The 15,268-nt window shown below is 47.4% G+C and overlaps 1 protein-coding gene across 4 annotated transcripts in view; it reads right to left on the minus strand.

The window, feature by feature from the left end:
• Positions 1–346: 346 nt before the first annotated feature.
• The window catches only part of FANCD2 (FA complementation group D2), a 96,068-nt gene continuing 81,146 nt past the window's right edge, over positions 347–15,268 (minus strand). For all 4 annotated transcript variants that reach the window (XM_058678441.1, XM_058678439.1, XM_012925912.3 and 1 more), the window contains exons 33-44: positions 13,451–13,561; positions 12,249–12,379; positions 11,303–11,396; positions 10,752–10,874; positions 9,697–9,790; positions 8,547–8,618; positions 8,001–8,039; positions 6,480–6,554; positions 5,533–5,607; positions 4,696–4,842; positions 2,071–2,166; positions 347–731 (exon numbers count right to left, since the gene is read on the minus strand). In XM_058678441.1, the coding sequence (XP_058534424.1) occupies positions 648–731; positions 2,071–2,166; positions 4,696–4,842; positions 5,533–5,607; positions 6,480–6,554; positions 8,001–8,039; positions 8,547–8,618; positions 9,697–9,790; positions 10,752–10,874; positions 11,303–11,396; positions 12,249–12,379; positions 13,451–13,561 (1,141 nt within the window). In that variant the 3' untranslated portion in view covers positions 347–647. The remainder of the gene's footprint in view (positions 732–2,070; positions 2,167–4,695; positions 4,843–5,532; positions 5,608–6,479; positions 6,555–8,000; positions 8,040–8,546; positions 8,619–9,696; positions 9,791–10,751; positions 10,875–11,302; positions 11,397–12,248; positions 12,380–13,450; positions 13,562–15,268) is intronic.

The raw sequence follows: 15,268 nt of genomic DNA on the forward strand, positions 1-15,268 counted from the left end.
TGTCTCAAATGAATATGATCTGTGTAACAGGAGACATGATCTTAATAGACAGAAATACAACTACGTTGCCAACAGTCCCAGGACTTCTCTAAGGTCTACTTCAGTTCATCTAATTATAAAGGATACAATGAAGGAATGAAGTAACTGAGATACAACTTAAAACAGTTTATTTGCAAAACTAGAACAAAGGTAAATGCTAGAATAAACCAAGATATTTCAGCTGCTCTGCTGTGCTTGGGCCCCTGCCACCCATGTGAGAGACCCACATGGAGCCCCAGGCTGCTGACTTCAGCCTGCTGTGAACCTGGTCACTGGCGCAGAGAACAAACCCATGGGAGACCTCTGTCTCTGCCTTTCACATAAGCAAAATTTTAAAATTATTAAAAAAAAATTTCAAAACTAGTTTTGAAGACCCAACATCATGACTCCAAGTGTTTTCTGCAGGGTGGCACTTCCCTGATGTAAAAGTCAACACCACAACCCAGGCACCCTGGGTGGGAGCGGATGTTAGACAAGCCATGAAGCCCACCGTTCATCACATGAGGCCCACTCTTCAAGGACAAGCAGGGTGCTTCCTGTTGCGAAAGCTGGCGGGTGATGGCAGACCCAGAACGCTACTGCCAAGAGGGCAAGGGTCTCTGGAACGTCTAATCAGAGTTGTCGTCACTCTCGTTGCTCTCCTGCTCCTTTTCTCCAGCACTCGCTGCATCTCCTTCATCTTCATTACCATCCTAAAGAGCAAAGGGCAAACAGGTAGGTATCTGAGGTCGTCATTCCAGGGACCCAGGAACTGACTGAGCATGCTCACAGGATGCACAGCTGTGCTGTTACCATCTGACACCACCTGTCAGTCAGCAGCTCCTGCACTGTTCTCCACATCATGACTGAACCAAGACCACAGACACTGAATCATGCCATCTGTAATGTAAGCCACCTACGTGCTGCTGAATCCATAAGCTATGGTCCCCCAGCTTCACTGCATGTATGTGACAGATACAAAATGGGCACTTCATGCAGAACGAAACAGGTGTTCTAAGTCCTAACATATGTCAACAGGAAACAGCACAAGATATTGTCTGGCTTGAAACTTTATTACAGGGGGCCCGGCGGCATGGCCTAGCAGCTAAAAGTCCTCGCCTTGAACGCCCCAGGATCCCATATGGGCGCCGGTTCTAATCCTGGCAGCTCCACTTCCCATCCAGCTCCCTGCTTGTGGCCTGGGAAAGCAGTCGAGGATGGCCCAAGGCTTTGGGACCCTGCACCCGCGTGGGAGACCCGGAAGAGGTTCCTGGTTCCTGGCTTCAGATCGGTGCATCACCGGCCGTTGCGGCTCACTTGGGGAGTGTATCATCGAACGGAAGATCTTCCTCTCTGTCTCTCCTCCTTTCTGTATATCTGACTTTGTAATAAAATAAATAAATCTTTTTTTTTTTTTAAAGAAACTTTATTACAGGAAGTTTGCTTAGGAAAAAGTAGCCAGCTTGAATTCTTTGTGAAAACAAGGCAGATGTGGGGTGTATTAAGCAAATGAAACCAAGGCCCATGTAAATGAAAGGACCCTTCATACTAAACCATCTATCTGCATCAACTCCAAACTGCCCCCAAAGCTTCACAGAGAGCTCTACAGCCAAAGCCTCCTGGGTCCTTAACCACCCAAACCAAAGTCGGTTTTACTTTAAATTTCAAAAAACATTTTATCACAGAATAAAACAAAATAAAACAGTACAAACTTTTTTATTCTTGGTGGTAGTTTCTGACTCAGTGCCATGACTTTCACCAAATGCTTTTTCATTTCTACATTCAAATGTGTTTAAAACATTTATCTCTTCTTTGCACCAAAGAGCACTTCTTCCCTGTCCCCTTCTAAAAGTGTCAAATAAGAAACTGTGAAAACAGCTGGCTACAATGGGAGAAAATCTTCCACTCCAGAACACACGACCCACAGGAGAAATCAGTCAGTCTAGGCCTGTGCGGTGGTCTCCAGCCCCAGTTCTGCACTTCCCATGAGCCAGGCAGAGTGAACAAAGCACGCCCTCTACCACTGGGTTCTGGCTCCTCTGATGGACATACCTCTGCGGCTTTGCTCCTGGAGACCTGGGATGACTCATCTGCCTCGCTTTCCTCTCCCGTACTCTCCTGGGAATTCTGGGAGAGAATCTCTTCACCCTAAAGGAAGATGAACCAAGACAAGTAGTTCGCTGCAACAGACAAGGCTGAGCTTACAAGGAGATATTCTAGCCATTCAAAACCAAGCCAAACAAGAACCCCAACTGTGATCCAACCCTTCAAAATGGGGAAGTCCAACGGGCTGGTATTATGGTGCAGCACATTAAGCTGTCCCCTGAGATGCTGAATCCCATATGAGCACCAGTTCCTGTACCCGCTGCTCCTCCGCTAATGTGCTTGGGAAAACAGCTGAGAATGGCCCAAGTACTTGAGTTCCTGCCACCCATGGGGGTGGCCAGGGAGAGTTCCAGGCTCCTGGTTATGGCCTGGGTTGTAGCCATTTGGGGAATGAACCAAAACATGGAAATCATCTTTCTCTGACTGTCTCTCTCACCATCTAACTATACCTTTCAAATAAATAAACAAATCTTTAATAATAACAACAATGATAATATTAAAAGGATGTTTAGTCTGTTTCTGACAGATCAGGGAGTTCTACAAAAGTCAATCATTGTATTTTAATATCACACTAGACTTTAAAAGACCAGACTGTACTGGTGATTCAGTTAATCCTGAAATTTTCCCCAACAGCTCAATGTGTATAAACCCCAATCCATCACCCATTCATGGGTAAGCAGAGGGTGAAGCACACTCTATCGCAATGATTTAAGGGTATCAACTCTGGGGAGCCAGTGTGATGGCTCAATTGGCTAATCCTCCTCCTGCAAGCACTGGCAACCCATAGGGGTGCTGGTTCCTATCCCAGCTGCTGCACTTCCCATCTAGCTCCGTTAGTGGCCTGGGAAAGCAGTGGATGATGGCGCAATTACCTGGACCCATGTCCCTCAGGTGGGAGACCTGGATGGAGTGCTAGGCTCCATGCTTCAGCCTAGACCAGCCACGGCATCCATTTGGGGAGTGAACCAATAGATAGAAGATCTCTTTATCTCCCTGCTCTTCTTCTGTTGCTTTTTAAATAAGTAAATAAATATTTAAAGAGAATAAGTGTGCATCACCACCATTTAGATTCAAACCCTGGCTCCATTCATTTATTGCTGAATGACCTTATATAGTTATTTAATTCTCTGACCTTGAATTTTTTCATAGATCCACCTCATATGGTTGATGTAAAGAAAGAAAGCTAACTTCCTGTCGCTTTATTCTTTTCCTAGGCAGGTATTACATGCCTGACGAGAAGGCCTTGGATCCTATCTGAAAGATGCTATGGGTGTGGGTGTTTGCTTCCTGGCTCCAAAGTGCCTGCATCCGACACCCAGCTCCACTCCCAAGCCAGTGGTTGAGTTCCCAGCACCCTGGGGGATAGTTGGATGAAATATCTACCTCTCAGCTCATGTGTGTGCCTCTCACCACACACACTGAGCAGATGCAAGTGCGTGCTCTGTCTACCTCTGTCTCGAAGGAAGAGCAATAAAGAGACGGAGAGAGGGACAGAGAAAAGATCGGAGGGTTGAAAGACGCAGGTGCTGGAACTCCACAGCAGTGTTTAACAGAACTCGGGACTCGAGTCACTCAATGAAAAGACCTTAGAAACGCTCCGTCATCAGAATTAGACAAAAGTAACCTCAGGGATGAACATGGGCTTGCAGAGGGGAAACCCAACAGGTTTTGGTTGGTTTGCTTTTGGTTTTTGAGATTTCATTCCCTTTACATTTATTTGAGGGCAGTTAGGGCACAGACTTTCCATCTACTGGGTCACTCCCCAAATGACTACACCAACCAGGACTGGGTGAGGCTGCATCAAGGAGACTGGAATTCCCTCAGGTCTCCAGGTGGATGCCCTTGGGCCTTACGCCTGTTAATTTCCCGGAAAGTTAGTACAGCAGCCAAGCCTCAAACCAGCACCCAATGGGAGCCTAGTATTGCAGGCAGCAGCTTTACTCACTATGCCACAACACTGAGGCCCCATCTTCATTTGTGCGGAGAGGCTGATTGGACTGAAAAGGATTTCAGATGATTTCCCATACAAACTTTTTCTTTTCAGGTTTATTTAAAAACTAGAATGATAAAGAGAGAGGAATGTGTATGTGTGTGCGCATGTGTGCATGTAAGGGGTGGGGAGCAGGGAAGGAGGGAACAAGGGGAGGGAGGGAGGGGGAGGGAAAGGGAGGGGAGAAGGAGAAAGAGAGAAAGAGAGAAAGAGAGAAAGAGAGAGAGAGAGAGAGAGAGAGAGAGAGAGAGAGAGAGAATGAGAATACAAATCTTTCTTCCACTGGATCATTCCCAATCAGTTACAGCCAGCAGAGCTGGTGCCACTCCATCCGGGTCTCCCACATGGGTAATAAGGGTCCACACTTGGGCCATCCTGCACCGATTTCCCAGGCAAAGACAGGCAGCTACACAGGAAGCAGAGCAGCTAGAAATCGAAAGAGCACTCGATTATCGGATGCTAGTATCACAAGCCAAGGCTTAACCTATTACATCACAATGCTGGCATCACTTTCCTAATTTCTTATCCTGTGAGAGAAACACAGGAGTGGGAAATGACTAACAGCGGCACCCCAAGCTCACCTGCAAGTCCCGGTTTTTCAGGTTACCTAGCCAGAAAGCCTCTCTACAGTTGTTGAGGACCAGCATGGCTTTGACCCTGCAGACCAGCAGCTCCAGGCTCTTTTTGAGCAAAGGCACATGTTTGGTGAGTCTGGTGTCCTGGTGAATCTGAAAGGAAATACACACCCATCTCATCTGCATTCATACCATGCTTTCACTTTCCTATACAAAATCGTTTGATTTCCTGACACCTCGGACACTGAGTCAGAGCATAAACCTTGTGCATTTGAACAGAGACTTGTTCCAGCAAACAGCCAAGAACGGTAGCTGGCAATTTCAAAGCTTAGAAGACATGCCAGCAAAGCCTCTATATCCGCTTTAAAACTTTCCAACCACTCCCGAGTCTCCCTAAGTGCTCTTCACATGGTGCTGTGACACACTAGGCTGCAGCTCTGCTGTGCTTCTGGGGGGGCGGGGCTTCACGAGCGGAAGCTTTTAACGCCACGCTATTCTAAAACAGAGGTGTGACCCTTGACAACCAGCATGGCTGAAAAGCTCTAAGGAGGGCTATCTCCAGCAGAAACCCTGCTGCGTGACACTCCCCCGCCCCGGGCACTGTCAGCAACGCCTCCAGAAGCACCTCTCATAGGAAAAGGGGCTTGGAGTTTCAGTGGAGCTGCAGGTGCAGAACTTCCGCTCTAGGTAACAGCAACCACTTTCTCCAGCACTCACAGATGTGACTGGTCTGAACCACCTGCCTTTCACAGACACTGCCCGGACAGGGGCTCAAGAAAAGGGTCCCAGGGTATCCCAAGAGCACCTGCAGGCAGGCTGGAGGTGTGAGCTGCTGACTCCTACCTTGGAATGCCCGCACACATGATGAAGCATCCGAGTATCCAACTGGAAGGCTTCCAGTAAGCTCAGAACATCCTCCTAATACCAGCAACAAACACAAATGCTGAATGAATGCTCTAATTTCATGTAAATGTTATTTTCAATTAACATCTAATATTTGCATATTTTTTGAGTACACTGTAATATTTTCACAAATGTGTACAACAAAACATCCTTTCTATTTGTTTCACATTTTGAACATCAAATTTCATTCTAAGTGCAAGATCTCCTTGCAGCCAAGGGTTCCAAGCTGGCACACGCAGGCTCTAGTCTGTGGATGATCGCTTCATGGAAGTAGCAACAGCTGACTTCTGCCCTCAACTCTCCCACTCTGGACCTCTGTGTAAATCGGAGTTGAAAGACCCGGATGTCAGTTATAAGAAGGCTACCTTTCTGCAATGTTTGGATTAAACACTGCTTTCTTCTTCCTGCAGGGCAATGAGGGAGTGCAGTGCAATGTCCAACTTGCTCAACACGTAAGAAGCCATCTCTGCCTCTACCCCTCCTTCCCTACTTGAGCCCTGGGTGTCACATGGCTAAATGCTATGCAGCCTGCTCATGTAACAGCAGAGTTTCAGGACATGAATGAATCTCTTCAATAGGAACTTACCCTGAGAGCAGACCTAGGGAAGGACAAAGGATTAAACTAATGCCCTAACACCTGCGGCTCAAGGAGGGTAGTGCATTCCACTGGAGAAGAGAGCGGTGCGTTAGAACCGGAGGGGTTTCAGGAGCCAGCAGACTTGGGTAGACCCAGTCCAAGCTGAGCATCTCTGGCTGTGGTTGGCACAGAGCAGAGGTGCCCCAGTAGGACTGATGACCAGATCACGGGCAAGGCAACTATTCCACCTGCAGCCCTGACCCAGGGAAGGCCACAGTGTCTCTTCCACACAGCCCTCCAGAGCTCTTACCCGGTGCTTCTTAAAGCTGAAGTCGAGGAGCGGCATGCACTGCTTCAGAAACGCTTCCACAAAAAGACGACCGTACTGAGGAGAGACACACGTGTGACCTCCAGAGGCTCCCACCTGATACAGACGGCAGCGCCCAGCCCAAGGGCTTTAGCTTTCTATTGTTATATAATAAAGTCACTGGAACAGTGAAGAACGTAATTTCATGCAAAAACTAAATAGTCCCTCTAACACTACCCGAGAACTAGGCAGCTGTAACTGTCCTAAGCATTACTTGAGAGCAAGTATACAGAACAGCAGGGCTTATCTCAAGCAACCTGAGGACAAGCCACTCCCAAAAGACACCTGAGGAAAGACTCATTTTATTTAATTGAATGACAGAGAAAGACATCTTTCTCTTGCTGGTTTAATTCCCAAATGGCCACAATGGCCAGGGCTGAGTCAGGCTGAAACTCCATCTGACCCTGCCAAACAGGTGGCAAGGCCCAGTACCTGCACCACCATCTGTTCCTTTCCAAGGTGCATTAGCAGAGAGCTGGGATGGAAGCAGAACAGCTGGGACTTGAACCACAACTCCATTATGGGACATTGGCAGTCACACACTGCAACTTCACCCAGTGCACCAAAATGCTGGTCCCATTTATTTATGTAGGGATTTGTTTTATTTAAACTAAAGGGAGAGACAGAGAGACACAATGATCTTCCACCTACTGGTTCATTCCTCAAATGACTACAACATCCAGTTCTGGGCCTGTTGGAAGCAGGCATGGGCCATGTTTCACTGCTTCCTAGGCACATTAGCAGGAAGCTCAATTTTAAGTGGAGCAGCTGAGACTTGAATCTGCACACGGATATGAGGTGTTGGCTTTGCAAGTGTCTGCTTAGTCCCCTGTGCCACAATGCCAGGCGGCACAAGAACATGAAGAGGAATCAGGCATGGATCAAGCCCACTCAGGAAGATTCTGGTTAGGGTAACTATATTCCACAGTACAGTTTCTGTGTTTAATTCCCAGTTCTGCTCCCAATTCCAACTTCTGGCTACTGCAGACCCTGGGAAGCAGTGACGATGGCTCAAGGCACTAGATCCTGCCACTCATGTGAGAGGCCTAGAATTCATGGGTCTGTTTCCTGTTTGAGCATTTAAAAAGGGCAACTACTTACCTTTCTCTCTGCCTTTCTAAATCAACAAACAACAACAAAAGAAGCTCAAATTTTTTAAGAATCACACACGCTCTTTCTTACTCCTTGCTGCTTGAGAAGGGAAAGCAGGACAGGGTATACTGACCATAAATCATCCCACCCACTTCCAAGATCCTAACCAGAGGTTTCAGACTCACAGAAAAATTGCCTTCATCAATCATCCAATGAGTACAGGCTACATCTTCCCTGCCTCTCCTAATCTACCACTGGTCAAGCCCTAAGCTACAGACTCTGGCACACGAGAAAGACATGAAACAATTCATCAGAGCCGAAGCTGTCTCCAGAGTAACCCACGCAAAGAATAATGACCAGTCAATCTCTTACCTTCAAACAGGCATGCAGAACAGGATGGCTATCAAACACCTGGAGAGGTGAAAAACAAGGACGCAGAGCTGGGGACAAACAAGGACACGAGCCTCTATCCCACTTAGTGAGGCAAGCTCAGCAAGCTGTAGAGAACTCCACAATAAAGCAGGCACACAGCAGTCCCATTAGCCACAAAACAGAATAAACTAAGTGCCAACACCTAAAGTTCAGGCACAGGAAGAAAGGACCAGAGAGGAACACCAGTTCCATGGGGAATGCTGGTAAGATGGCATCCCTGGAGACCACTGCTTGACGCAGCTCCAAGAGACAGATGAACCACTGACATCCTGGGTTTGGGGAACAGACTGGACAAGATCACAGAGCCCAGAATGCCTGTGACGGACAATGCAGGCAACACACGGCAGGAGTCACTGACTGGTGAGTATGGTGGTGCCGGCGGGAGGAGGGAAGAGGAAGAAAAGGAGAAAGGGTCATCCATGATGGTGCGAGGACCGGGGGAAGGAGCATCCTCGCTCCTGAGACGGGACCAGGGGCCTCACTCACCTTCACCAGGTTGATGAGGATACTGAAGTCTCTAACAGCCATGTTCCAGTAGACAAGCTTCTCTTCATGAATCTGGGGGCAGTCAGACACACAGGCACCTCTGAGCCACAGACAGGTACTTCTCTTACTGTATTCCTATCACTCCACAGCACTGGAATGTCAACTACTCATACAGAGCCAGCAGAGCAGGCAGCATTCCTACGGAGTCCTGAGGTGTGCCAAGCGGAGACAGCACAAGAGCAGCTGCTGGAGACATCGGGGGACCGATCTTGTGCCTCTTTTCCAGGCACTTTAGCCGGCAGCTGGATCTGAACTGGACATTTGAGGCAAATACCAGTACCCATTAGGGATATACAATCGTTGGCGATGCCTTAGTCCACTGCACCACAACACAGGGCCCTAAAGACGTCACTAAAAGATGACTCTTCATCACTGATTTCCAAGCAAGGAAAATAGCCACTGCAGCACACCCACTCCCCTCACATCTCTGGGGTTTCTGATTTATGATGCTATCCCTTCTCTCAAACAGACTGGCTTAGCTCATGCCAGATGGCAAGTGGCAAACTGGAAAACAGCCAGGGAAAACTGAGTCCAATTCTTACTCCCAACTAGAGGGAAATGAAATTAAACCGGGAACTCTAAAATACCCTGGATCTCAGTAACTCAAAAGAAGTAGCTCAGAAGGGAGGGCAGGCACTTGGCACAGTGAGGCTTTCTCTCGGATGCCTGCACCCCACGTGGCCATGCCTGAACTCCAACCCCAGCTTCCTGCTGACCTGCATCTTGGAAAGCAGAGAGTAATGGCTTAAGATTTTAGTTCCTGCTACCGACTGGGAGACTGGGATCAACAATGAAGCTCCTAGTTTCAGCATGGCCTAGCTGTTGTGGCTATTAGGGGATAAACCAATGGGTGGATGAACTCTGTATCTCTCTCACTGTGTCAAATAAACAACTTGAAAGAAAAGAAAAGAAAAGAAAAGAAAAGAAAAGAAAAGAAAAGAAAAGAAAAGAAAAGAAAAGAAAAGAAAAGAAAAGGAAAGAAAAGAAAAAAGAAAAGAAAAGAATAGAAAAAAGAAACAGCTTAAGAGAAACCAAATCCCCAAGAAACACAAGAATTCACCCCTTGTAAGCGCCCCAGCATAAGACATACGTGGTCGGAGTCCGATGCTGTGCCAGCCTGGATCCCTTTCACTGTCCTCTCTAGTTCAGCCATCATCACGCGGAAGAAAATGACAAAGGTATGCCTGGAAGTGAAGAGCAGGCACACGGCTCAACAAGAACTTCTTTAGAAGAAGCCAGGGAACCACGAAGAATGCCCTCCCCTCTTCTCCGACATCCTTTCCCCAGGGTCCACTGGGAGAGGATGAGGGGCAGAAAGGACTCAGTGGATACTCAGCGCAGCATCGGCACCAAAGCAACAGGTGGGAGCGGAGCAGCAGTCAGGAGACTGATGTCTGAGACCTGGGTCGATACTACTTTATCACGTGTGTAAACTGTGAAGTTCCCTCTAACTCTCCTGTCTACAGGAAGCAAGGATAATCTCACACAACCTTACAGAATTACCAGACAGGTCAAATCAGACAAAGAAGGCCCAAGTGTTTTTAAAACTGCAAGGGCTACAAGTGTAAGGTAACTATTGCTACTGGAAGACTGAAGCCCATGAAATAAGACATACATGATTTGATGGAACCACCTCAACCTTCTAAACATGGTCAGAATTTTGGAAAATTTGTCTCAAGTTTAAAGGGTGGAAGTGCAGATATGATGACGGTCACTTAAACATTCACTGACACTTTCAACTACTGAACATTCGTCCCTCAACGGTGCTCTCTTCCACACTGGCTGGGACTACAGAAGGAAGGCAGAACAGCATGTCTTGCTGCATAAGGCTGTACCTACGGCACCAAGTGCAAGCTGTGCCTACCTCTGCATCAGAGATGGACAAGGAAATACCTGGAGCAACACGCACTGAGCACACCTGCAGAGCACGACTGTATCTTAGGGAAAGTGAGGCAAGAACTGCTGTAACTGGGCTCGGCAGCGTGGCCTAGTGGCTAAGGTCCTCGCCTTGATCCCATATGGCCGCTGGTTCTAATCCCAGCAGCTCCACTTCCTCTCTGTCTCTCCTCCTCTCAGTATATCTGACTTTGTAATAAAAATGGAATAAATCTTTAAAAAAAAAAAAAAAAAAAAGAACTGCTATACCTGCTCAGTGTAGGGAACGTAGCAGACGACCCATCCTTTGGGGAGCTGATGAGCTCCGGGACGCCCACGCCAGCAATCTCCTCTATGGCCTTGAGAGAGCACACGACGCGTTCCAGGTAGATGCTACGGTTGGAGAACAGAAGGTAAGCATGCCATGCCAAGCGTCACCAGGCCTTTCGTCAGCTACTGGCTGATGTGTTTTTAATAGTAAAGATTCCAGAGACTCATCAATAGGAAAAGTAATCTCCATTAAAAGCAGCTAAGAGCTTGGGAGTGATGGGTATGTTTTGGGTAGAGTGAGAAATAACCATATTTCACTGATTATCAATATAGGTACTGGAGCAAACTCCTCCACGATTTGGTTTACCAAAGAATTAGCCAAGAGTAAACACAGAAGCAGAGGGCCGAAGGCCCACATGTTCCAAACTGTGTTCATCAGAAGCTCACTTCACCGCCTCAGTCTCCTAACAAGGTCATCACTCAGTCCCTGGCGGAAGGCCCCCAAGAGGACTAAGGCTCCGGGCTCCCAAGGCAGCCCAGCAGTGACTCACCGGAGCAAAGAGGGGAGCTGCTCATTGAAGACGCTACTCTTCTCGTTCTCCCCCAGTGGCCAGGCCCGGCACAGGAACTGCTTGGCCAAGGAAGCTGTCAGAAAAGAAAATAAAAGTATCTCATGCTCAGGAAATTGGCCTCATTCTTGTCGCCCAGCTTCAGAGCATAATTATTGGTGAATACAGTTATCCTAACGTGACTAAGAAGTTCCTGGTCTGACAATAACTGTTTAGAAATTGGTGTGCCGGCCCCGGCAGCGTGGCCTAGCAGCTAAAGTCCTCGCCTTGAACATGCCAGGATCCCATACCGATGCCAGGATCCCATCACCGATTCTAATCCCGGCAGCTCCACTTCCCATCCAACTCCCTGTTTGTGGCCTGGGAAAGCAGCAGCAGAAGGACCCCACCTGCGTGGGAGAACTGGAGGAGGCTGCTGGCCCCTGGCTTCGGATTGACTTAGCTCTGGCCGTTTGTGGCCACTTGGGGAGTGAACCAGTGCACGAAGCCCGTACTTTCCATATCTCCTATTCTCTATATATTTGCATTTCCAATAAAAAAATAAATAAAGCTTAAAAAAAGAGCTATGATCAAAATGGGGAGAAAGGCTGGGGAGTAAGGCAGCACGTCGGTCACCCTGGATCCCGCTTTCTCCTTCAGTCCCACTTTGTTGACTCAGAACTTATGTCTCCTTTGCTAAACATCTCAGTTAATTTTAAAAGACAAGGGGACAAGACATGATTAAACTTAAGCCAAACAAACAAAAAATCACCTAGTCAGCTGTTCTAACCAAACTTAGACTAAGCCACGGAGTCAGTCACAGCTCCCTCAGAGATAACAGGGCAGCATGCCTGAGGTTCTATGCGGTTTATGCATGAAAATGTGCAAGGTCCCGGGAAGCCCTCAGTTTACAGGCAAGGCATCAGAAAGGGGGACCTAGGGCCATCACCTATTTTTTCGTTGTTCCGAGAAGGAGTTCTCGATCTTTCCATAAAGACTATCAGAAGTCTGATGAGGTAAAGGGCACACTGGAAACTAGGAATGCTCTGATGAAAATTCTGGAAGTAACTGAAGCTCTGGCTGCAATGAGACATGGAATACACAAATGAGCACCACATTCATTACAGATATTAAAACTTAAATGAGTTGTCCAATTCCCCTTTCAGAACCCTCTGCACTTGGAGGAACTGTAGTTGCAACCTGAAAGCATCCCAGGAGAAAACTCTATGTTTGTTCGGAGAAACCAAGGCAGATGAGCACAATACTGGCCTTAAAAGGGTCATGTGAGCCAAACATCCAAGTACAACCTTACACAACAACCGAGTCTTCACAGCCTTGGCCCACACCACAAATAATGTGCGAAACTGGGGTAGACAGGCAGAGAATGCACAGCTTTATAAAAACTCATCATGCGTGGAATAACTAATCACCATTAACCTAAAGTCAAGTCATGACTGGTGAGGAGGTCCTATAAATTCAAAGTTTTACATCCAAAGAAAGAAGGTAATGGCTCTAAATGTGGAACTGCTGCACACTGACCCAGTGACACTCTACCAGGGGTAGAGAAGCATCCTTCTATGGAGGGTCATTTCGAAATGTATAACAGCATCCATAGGTAGATAAAACGAGCCTGCTGTGCTCACTGAATGCCCTGTCCCATCCGCAGGCAACTTAGCTTCATTTCACGAGCCTTCTGTGGCCCATACATCCCATGTTCTCCATCCTTGAGCCTAGGCTCTGAAGCCAGCGATGGAAAAAACAAGCCGGGCAAGAGCCTGGGATCCAGGTCTCGAAGACTGCCAGCGCCTTCCTTTCCACTGCTCAGCCTCCAAGAGCATGGAAGGACAGAAGCAAGCTGCTCTGTCACACAGCCCTTCGGGGGACAGAGGGCCCAGACAGCAGAGCTGACTGTAAACGGTCCATGTGCTCAGTATCACTCCCTAAAAAGGCAGACCTGATAGGCAAATGTATGCAGGAAGATTTTGCATGATTTGTTCGAAGGCTTCTAATGCTTCAAGATTTAACAAAATACATAATAGCAATTTATTTCACCACTGCTGATAGACACCCAAGTTATTTCACACAAATCTTGCCAAACTGGTTCCTAGGAGTCGTGTGGGGCCACACTGTGGGATATGAGGTCTGACCCACCTGATCAGCTCGTCCACGTCCAGATCACGTTCTCCCGGTTTCAGCCGGTTGGCAAGAATTTCAAGGGCCACATAGAATAAACTGTGATGCTCAAGCTCAGAAAATCCACTCCTACAGGACAGTCAAGGAAAGATGGTTTAATTTCAGAAAGGTTATATGTGAGGTCACTGGCCTTCATTTATACCATTAGTAAGTCAGCACAGCCTGGAAATATGCAAATGCCAAATATTATGAAAGGTCTAAACATCAGATTAGAAGTTGATGTGTATCAAAAATGATTGTAAGATTTAATTTCATGGGCTTATATCTAGGGAAGATGAAAGTTCTCCTATTTCCTATTTGCAGAGAAAAGTATTTGTCCAGTGTGTGTCTGTATAGGTAGTCAGGAACCTGTCATAGAGGCAATTTGGAACTGCCTCTCTGTCCCTTGATTCCAAGAGGATGGATGTACTGCTCATATGTCTGAAATATCTTAACTATTAAATGCTGTATTATAGACCCCAACTAACAAATGCAAAAATACCACACCCTCCAGAGAAGAAAACAAGGTCCCATGATTTCCCATTTTGTGGTGCTCTTCACCAGGTGGCTAACTGCGGTCACTGTGGAGGTAACACCGCATAGAGCGGATGTAGACACTGAAACCCAGACGAAGCTCCTGGATCTGGTAGGGTCCAGCCCCAGCCACTGTCACCATTAGGGTAATAAACCAGCAAAAAGAAGATGGAATATCTCTTTTTCAAACAAGCACATAAATCTTTTAAAAAATTAACAACTGGGCTCGGCAGCGTGGCCTAGTGGCTAAGGTCCTCACCTTGTTCCCATATGTCCGCTGGTTCTAATCCCGGCAGCTCTACTTCCTCTCTATCTCTCCTCCTCTTAGTATATCTGACTTTGTAATAAAAATAAAATAAATCTTTAAAAAAATAAATAAATAAAAATAAAAATTAACAACTAATTTTCCACAGATAACTACATTATACTCCTAGACAGCAAAGTACCTGGCACCCTTGCCACTGTTGTGGGTGAGACTCATTATAATCATGCAGTGCCTTTCAGTTTAGCCTGTGAGGTCCAGACCACCCAATACTTAGTCTAGCATCACAGGCACCCTGTGAGCCATGGAAATGGCACAGCTGGTGTAAGCTTAGCAGAATACTCAGCATATACGCATCCATTGCAGCTGGCCATCCCTTCTGCTATCATGACAGCACAGATGCAGAGAGAGTTGCATAGGGTGCTGCCACAATGTTTGCCTTCCAAGAGCAGGAATCACAATTCCCTACTCTCTGAGGATGTAGTTTTGGATGGTGTGGCACTCGGAATTCAGTGCACATGGTACACAGGTTAAATCTGTCACATTCCTGGTCCTCTGTTTGGTAGATATTGCAGATCTCAGGGTGTGATGCAGTGCCAGCAGGTGTATGCACACACTGCAAGTAGCTGCACCCTTTGCAGCAGCCAACAATGCCCCAGTCAATGAGATGCTGTACCGACAGACAGCAGAGCAGAGGCCACACATGATACTAGCGGGTATGGCGTTGACTGATGCTAAGGGCCCAGCAAGGGATCTACAGTACTGGGATGTGTACTGCTCCTGGTGGCGCTGTCATGGTTGTCAACATTCAAGTGGTATCAGGCCCAGCAGCGTGGCCTAGCGGCTAAAAGTCCTCACCTTGCACAAGCCAGGATCCCATATGGGCGCCGGTTCTAATCCTGGCAGCTCCACTTCCCATCCAGCTCCCTGCTTGTGGCCTGGGAAAGCAGTCGAGGACGGCCCAAAGCCTTGGGAACCTGCACCCTCATGGGACGCCTGGA

Source organism: Ochotona princeps, chromosome 21 (assembly GCF_030435755.1).
Source record: "Ochotona princeps isolate mOchPri1 chromosome 21, mOchPri1.hap1, whole genome shotgun sequence".
Lineage (NCBI taxonomy): Eukaryota > Metazoa > Chordata > Mammalia > Lagomorpha > Ochotonidae > Ochotona > Ochotona princeps.